This window comes from Stegastes partitus, unplaced genomic scaffold (genome assembly GCF_000690725.1).
Source record: "Stegastes partitus isolate 25-593 unplaced genomic scaffold, Stegastes_partitus-1.0.2 Scaffold156, whole genome shotgun sequence".
NCBI classification, from domain to species: domain Eukaryota; kingdom Metazoa; phylum Chordata; class Actinopteri; family Pomacentridae; genus Stegastes; species Stegastes partitus.
In genome coordinates, this window is record NW_007577887.1 from 5410 (window position 1) to 13953 (window position 8544).

Sequence of the window (8544 nt, forward strand, 5' to 3'; positions counted from 1 at the left end):
TTGGTTTGACTTTCGTGCTGCTCTGTGTTTGCTCTTCATAATGATACAGTTGATGTTTTCATGCAATAAAGCTTCTTGTCTTCAAATCAGCAGTGTTCAATAGTTTTAATATTAAGTCAAACATCTTACCATATTATTTCTATTTTCACTGTCACAGTAAAACACAAAGTAATAAAGTGTTCAAAAACATAGAGGAAAGTTAATGTTCAAATTATCTTCAAATAAATCCACCATCCCAACATCATTAGAAAAATAGAGCAAAAATATCACATAACTACATGCTACATAAAAAAAATCTTACATTTATTTAACAATAAAAAATATTGACAGGCAAGTAATTCTGAAAAAACAACAAACAAACAAACAAAAAAACACTGAAATTCAAATGAAATTTAAAAAAAGGACAAAATTATACATAAGTCAAAACTGTATCAAAGAGACCTCGTTAAACATGATTTGTATTTGCTGGATACATCAGATGATCTCTCATGAAACCTTGGAGAGAGAATTTTAAATGATAAAGACTGATATATTGAAATAAATAAATAAATAAAATCAGAATGCAAACACAGTCAGTTGACTGGAGCTGTCCTCAACACACCATACTGTTTCCTCCTCAGAGCTAAGTCTTTCCTCAACATTTATATATTTGCAAGTGAATATTTTTCTCTCTAGCCGGTTAGACACACATCTTGCACTGCAGAACGTCTTGTGTGCCGTTGTGATTTAAGACTACACTGTAAAAATGAGAAAGCATGTTCAACTCAAAATAATTTGTGACCTGCCTTAAAATCTCGAGTTGGACAAGCTAAGAAAATTGAATTGTCTCTATATTTGAGTTCCTTCAAGTTAGAATTAATAGCTGGGCTGACAACATAGTGCCATTGACTTTATGTTTTTCAACGCATTTCAAATTACACAATGCTGTATCCAGCAGCCATTACAAGCCACAGAAGTCTCTGTCATGTTGGCTTCTTGCTACCCAAACCCCCACAATGCTCTCGACCACACAGACACAGGAGGGCTACGAAGCCAGATTAGTGGGTTAGCGAGGTATGTTGAGCTTAAGTTTTCAGAGTCACCCGGGTGGCTCTCTTTTTACCTGGCGACATCTCCATGGTAACTGATGCTGTGGAGTTAACTTGGTTGGGAGCAGGTTATGTTCAGAGTTTCGGATTTAAATCGGCTGGAAGTAGCGTCTCCATTTAACCAAATCGTTTCCTATTATTTATGAGCGATACAGACTCTCAGCTGAGGGAATATGTTTTACCTGCAAACATGTCGAGCTGTGCGTTACTAATGTCACTGAATGAAGCCGTGTAGTTACAGTATCACACACTGTAAATGTTGTGTTGCCATGGGAACCACATGTATTAGTTGGTAACGCAGAAATCACATAAATATGTTTTTATGTTTCGCTCTGATTTACTGTCAAGTCCGTTTACACTGCTGGTACTACAGCTGTTAAAGCACAGATTAAAAAATGTATTATTCTACTGGTATTTATTCCAGAGAATAGTTAGTCAATAACATTAACTTTGCTTTGATTTGGCCAAAAATTAAAGCGATACTCTGCATTATGGGACAGTGTCAGACCTAAATGCACTTCAATACAATATCATGTTTAAATATATTAAATTTAAAGTTTAACAGTTGTAATGTGCAGCTGTCAGCTGGAAATAAGCGGCTGCATTGATTGTTCAATAAATACATTACACACGTTTAACAGTTTTCTACCAGTATTTCTGTCTTGCACCATTTGCAGTAGCAGTGCTTTTTACCACCAAATTGTTTTTATATTCCTTATTGTTCTCCATGAAAACGTGTTGACTGAAGCAGCAGCACACGATCGTTTCATTTTGTGCAGAAGAGTCATAAAAAGCTCCTTTATGTGAACGCACACAGAGTCTGAAGCAGAGTTGACAAAGAAAGTTGATGACCACCTTTGTGATACATGTAATCTCCGACCAGGGCTTTAGTTTTTGTCGAGCTGACTTACACAAAGAATGCCTGGTTTTGTCAAACCTGCTTTGAAGTATACCCTTCGTGTTCTTCAGGTGTCTGGGTTTAGGCATCCCAAAAGTGAGACAAGAGCACCAGCATCAGGTCAAACTGGAAATTACAATCACCATGTTTATTATTCTATGGTAAAGAACAAGTTATTGTGTACAGAAGCCACAAAGTGTAACAGGTATGTAACGTTGGGAATATCTTTTTATTTGCTCAGACAGTAACAGCCAAACCTAAAAAAAAAAACAACGTATTGATTCGTGCTAAAGAAATTAACATATCTAACAAACAACCGGTAGTCTGACAAGATGTGTATCATTTAGTAGTTACACAGATTTAGATTCTAACAAACCGAAAGCATTTAGTCATGCACTGTGTATAAAAGATGGACTTTTTCCAGGTTTGAAAAAGTGAAGCTAATGTAAGAGTGTCTTAAACCTGCATTCTCCCTCAGCCCTGCATTCTTTATTTCTAAATAAAGAGAGACTGGGACATGGATAAAGGTTCTTCAGAACAATACCGGACTGATCTCTCGACTATCACTTTTACAGTAGCTTCCATCCAACACTGTCAGTTTGCTTAAATGACTTCTTTCACCTGTTTCACTGTAAAGCTGGAACAAGAGATTAGGAATTTTTATTTTTAATGCTAAATGAATGTCCACTGCAATGCAAACACATTATTTTACATTTCAGCCAACACTTTCTAGCTGGCAACACATTTCTTTCAGGACTTTCACTTCAATTAAAAGTTGCAGCACTATTTGTGACCTTTCAGGGCTGGAATGTCAGCCACACCTTCAGCTCATTCACCTCTTTTCACGTAACTTTATCACGTGCTTATAGTTAAACTGGCATTTTATCATATGCAATGCTTGCCTTTAAACTTAAACTTTCTGAAGGACTGAATTAATGACCAGCAACAAGCTTAAATCTTTTTTCTCATCCAAACAAACACTGAATATTTTGAAACAGTTGTGCGCTGTTGTTGGACAAATTGTATTCTTTAGGATGAATTTTACTGTTCAAGGGAAAAGTGGGTTTTATCTTTCTGAGAGGAATATGCACTGATCAGCCACAATATTAAAACTTGTCAGGCCATGAATGCAGCACTTCTGTGGTGTCTGGCACAGCAATGCTGGCAGAAGATTCTTTGGATCCTGTGGTTCGAGGCCTCTGCAGAGCAGGCATGTTCCAATGCAACCCATAGATGCTCAGCTGGATTTGGATCTGAGAAGTTCACAGGTCAGGCCAATACTTTGAGTTCTTTGTCATGTTCCTCAAGCATTTCCTGAGAAGTTTTAGCCTTGTCATGCTAAGGGAGGCTACTGTCATGGAGTGCTGTAACCACAAAGGAGTGTACGTAGCCTGCAGCAATGCTTAGGCAGCTGCTGCGTGTCAAAGTACATCTACATGGATGCCAGGACCAGAACAGTACTTCTAATGAGATGATCAATGTTATGCCTTTTCTGGTTAGTAGCTTAAATGTTGTGAATGATTGCCGTATAAGTGTGCACAAATATCAAGAAACTATATACAAAAAAAAGTCCCAACTTACTTTTTTCACACAAAATAAATAATATTTCTGGTCGGTCTGGTCTGGTCAGTGGCCAATTTAGCCACCCTTCTTTTCATTAACTGGCATGAGCAGTTACAAAGGATAGGGGGGAAAATTGCAAAAAGAAAATTCCGAATGCAACCAAAATCCATTAAGGAATGAGTGATCCTTGATTTTGAGAACAAAAATCTACATAATATACATATATTTACCCATTTGGGAAAATTTTAGCCCAAAGCCATCATTTTACTTTCATTTCCTTCATTCAATTTCCATTTCCATCTTTAACACACACACTCACATAAAACAGCAACACCACTCACATACCTAGCAGTAAGTACGTGCTACTCCTGTAACAATACCTAGCAGAGGCTAGCCAACCCTGCAGTGAGGTTGGCTGCTGTGGTGGAGCAGTATCTCATGAAAAAAACACTCCAACTGCTCCTGAGAAAGTAACCCAAATCCTGGGTTAACACCAACACGTGTCCCCATGTATCTTTCAAAATGGCACTTTTAATCCCAAAACTTGTAAGTAAATAATCAGTTAAAAAAACAAACAAACAAAAAAACACACAATAGCTTTTTGACATCCGTCTGTTATACAAAACTTTATTTGTGCACAGACAAGTCAGTAGTTGAGAATATGGCCCACCTATGAAAGTGAAACCTATAATTCACAGTTTTTCCTGTTTGGTGTAAAATACACCAATATGCACTGTGATTGTGTTTGCCAGGCCTGACTGTCTGGAAAAGTCTACATGGAGCCAGAACTTAGTCTTGATAACGCACCTCTGCTCTGAGTTCCTTTGTGATATAGTTGAGTAGTGCAGCAGTGACCTGCTGCTGCAGAGTGCTGTTGCCCATCACAAGAGCAAGGAGCTGAGCTGCATCTGTCCAGTCCAGGCTGCCTAACACTGCCATGATGTCTTCATAGAGCCTTTCTTGCTGGGTAGGAGGCAACTCCATCAGGATCTGAGGCAGAGGCCTGAACTCACCACTGGTCAGCCAGCTGCCAAGCAGACCACCGACTGCTCCACCTGGTGGAGACACAGAGTGGTCGGTGAATTAACAGTTTCAGTAGAAATCAAACGTAATTAAGTACAAGTATGAAACTAAACTGCAAGACAACAGAAAACACAATCGATGATGAATTCTGAGGGTTAATTCTGGTAATATGAGATATGGTTTTATTACTAATGTATCCCATGACAGTCCAAACTAAAGCAAACCGAAGCAGTTAGAGCCTGTTATATCTTACGTCTTGTGCCACAGAGGTCCAAAGTAACTTAAAAATGACAAACACCAACGAGACACACTGCTGCACTGGGTGGCCTGTCCATTCATTACCATGGACATATCCACTCTATTAATGTTGACTCAATCTCATGTTATGGTTCATCATGCTGTTACCCATCAAACAGTGTCCAGCCTCTCAGAAAGAGGAGATTAGATTTCAAAACTTCCCATTATCTTCCAATGGAATAAATCACATAGTAATAATAATATTAATACTAAGCTTTAAGTTTTTGTTGTTGTTGATTCTGGCGATCAGTCATTAAAAAATGTGGAAAATCAGAAGTTCATTGTGATAGCTTTTTGTATCTAACCAAGGGTTCAGATTTGTTTGATTTTGGATTGACAATGATTTAGAAATAATAAAAAACCTATTCTCTGTCAATGTTCTACTAGTCAGTGACCATGATATAGGTTTTGTAACACCATATTATAAATCTGTCCTCCTGGAATAGTCAATCTTCAGAAACCCTCCTCTGTGAATATTAGCCTACTTAAACATTTCTACTTTCCTTCAAGATATGGGGCACTTAAAATTTTAGAGCCTAATGTGCTTACCAACAGCAATCCCTGGTGGTCCACCGAGCAGTCCACCTACAAAGGCAGCTCCTCCTGCCACCACTGCTCCTTTGGTGGAGTTTTTCACAGCAACCTTGATCTGGTGATGAGCTGATAATTCACAGCACAAATGCATGACATTATCCAGTCGTGGAGGCATCTCTGTGCTGCGGCACTGCTGAGGCAGCTGCTGTCCAGTCAACGTTAACGTGGTGTCGTACCTAAAAACAGATCATAAGAAAAAAGACCTATTGTCATTATTGTCATTGTTTGGGATACTGCATATAAGTGCCAAAAGAGTACCAAACCTAATTTAAAATATATATAAAAGTTTTTAAAAAATCAAGTAAGATTTGTCTGAAATGTTTTTGTGACATACAGATGTTCAGATGTTACTCTACTGGTATGTCACAGTGAGCATGAGGATTATCAGGGCTCCAGACTTTGACCATTTTGGTGTGTGAGTTGAAATTTCAACTAGTTGCATTCATGCCAGTGTACGACAATCACTAAGGTGTTTTGGTGTCACTGTAACTGGAGCAGGCAGCTACTGTGTTGAGGCACAAGGCAAAAATGTTGACTGTGACGAATATGAAACACAATAAGGTTACACTGACATGCTGAAAGAAATCAAATTAGCCATAAACAGGCAATATACATTTGCAATAAGGTGGTGTTTACGTACTAAAAGACAAATCTCTTTTCAAGAGCTAATCTGCATTCAGATAAACCATGTGACTCAGGTTTACATACAATAAAAGGGAAACACTAAAAGTACAGTACTGTGCAAAAGTCTTAGGCCATCATTGGGATTGTTGTTTTGGTAATAATACAATCAATATTTAATAATACTTCAATATTTTTTTCTCAGTCTTTGTATCAGGATACAACCAGAATGTACAGGAAATATGTAGACAGTAAAAAACACACTGAACAAAATGGCTGCTGAAGACTAAAGTCAGTGTTACATGAAACACATTTTCATAATTTCGCATAAGGCCACTGTCAAAGCCAAAGACAAAAACAAAATGGATACTCAACATGTGGTATTCAGGCTACAATAAAGAGATCTGAAAAATCTAGAGAGAAGAAGGACAAAGTGTCAGAAGAGTTTAAGTATCTTTAAGAGAGACAAGAAAAAGTCTCGCAAAGAAACTGCTCAGAATCTGGAAGCGTTATCTGGAGGCCAAAGTCTGAACTTCTACAGTCTGGAAAAGTCTGATGAGGAATGACCTCTGTGGAAGAGGAGCAGCCAAGAACGCTTTTTTTTTTTCCTAAGGGGGAGCATGGCTGAAAAGCTGAAGTATACAAAAGCTCACAGCAATTGGAGTAAACATCAATGGATTCTGCGGAGTAATTGATCAGTGTAAAATGTTCTTGTTGCATCCTCCACAATATGGGAGAAGAGTTGGAGAGATGTACAGGGAAGAGTCCTTACAGCCTTCAATGAAACATGGTAGAGGGTCTGTCAGGGTTTGGAGCTGCATTTCTGTTGGGAATATTGTCTGAATTCATGGAATAATAAATGCTAAAAAAGTACAGACAAATGTTGATTTATCATCCTTTTGAAAATATTGGAAACAGGTTTTTCAGCTTGACAATGATCACAGACACACTGCTGATGTAATACAAGAGAATTCAAGATGGAAGATCAAACTTGACATTGACTTTAACATGTAGAAGCTATTTTGTTAAGATGTTATATGTGTATGTTTGTATTTTTAATAAAGTTTTGAATTCCCTGTATTTTCTTGTTGTACCTAAATCGACTGAGAGAGAAATTAATATGTACAGTCAAAACAACGTCGCTCAAACAACAAACCCAATGCACAACAATGTACACACATATTTAAAAAGCTTCCTGAAAAATATGGTTTCACTTTTAAGTTTAACAAGAACCACGCAACATAAAACAGCCACAAAAAATGACACACTTATAAATATACGTCCATATTTTTAATGGTCGAATTAAAATAATGTCATCTAAATGGCAAGTTCTGCTTGCTATCACGCAACATTTTAAGTATTACTATAGTTTTAAATTAGCCAGTCAGCGGACAGCAAAGTTCGTATCAACTTAAAGCAAGTAAACATAATGAGCTACTGTTCTCCTGTATTGTTGTTTTAGATCAAATAACTTAATGAGAGTAAAGACAGTCGCTATAATGAAGGACAATTGAAAATAAATTCCGCATACATTCAAGTTTCTTCTGTTTTGTTACTGAACTAACATGGCTTCAAGAAATTAATGTCCTCGTCGCGGTGTAAACTTAGACAACAGACAGGCGACAGCTGGACCAGTTAACGTGTTAAATGTATATTTCTTACCTTTAGTCTTCTCCTGAATGTGCGAGGTGGTAATTTTTGCTCTCCTAATGCTTTCGGCTGACTTCAGCAGACTGTAGATTTCACTTCAATTCCTGTTTTCCAAAATATAGCGCTGAGAATATAGTCGAAACTTCAACTAAATTGAATTACATTTAAAAATTAAAAATATTTTTTTTAAAAAAACGGGAAAAGGTGTAGGGTGTCGAAATTTATTTTATGAAAGCGTCGCAAAAAATACCACGCTTTCTTGTTTCCTTAAAGTTTGGTAAACTAAAAGTTGTTTTTCCTGAGTCTGACAAGCGCATGCGCAGGAAGTCATAGCGGTAGACGGTGGGCATGCGCACTTCACAAAGCAATGCCTGGAATTTGAGTAGGTTGTGATCATCTGGAACCGACAACAGGGTCTCCATTGAAGATATTAAACCATCTGACAAAGAATATATTGACAGAGCGAGAATGTAATTAAATTTCCCTGTTCGTGCCTCTCCCCTTCCTGACAAGTGAGTTCATAAGTTTAATTTAACATCCCAGCAAACAGAAGCCATGACAGTAAGTTTTTGTAGAATTTTACAAGAAAGTCGCAGTTAGTTGTAAACACAGTTTAGAAAACAGGAACGTTCACCTGTTTGCGGGAAAACATTTATACTTTTACAGCAATTAACGTAAACAATTTCTCTGCAACAGAAACAAGTTTTTCCAGGCTTGTAGGTACAGCCCTGATTTCACTCCGTGTTAAAGTCTTAAAATACTTCACCCAAGCATACATAAATATGAAAACAAACATGACATTTCCATTTC

General features: G+C 37.5%; 1 protein-coding gene across 1 annotated transcript; it reads right to left on the bottom strand.

Moving 5' to 3' along the window:
• Positions 1-3768: 3768 nt before the first annotated feature.
• Positions 3769-8047, bottom strand: LOC103355517 (protein C19orf12 homolog). Its single transcript, XM_008279349.1, has 3 exons — positions 7747-8047; positions 5419-5639; positions 3769-4604 (listed from the first exon to the last, which is right to left on the bottom strand). The coding sequence occupies exons 2-3, from the start codon at positions 5576-5578 to the stop codon at positions 4339-4341; spliced, it is 426 nt and encodes a 141-aa protein (XP_008277571.1). The 5' UTR covers positions 5579-5639; positions 7747-8047; the 3' UTR covers positions 3769-4338.
• Positions 8048-8544: the final 497 nt, after the last annotated feature.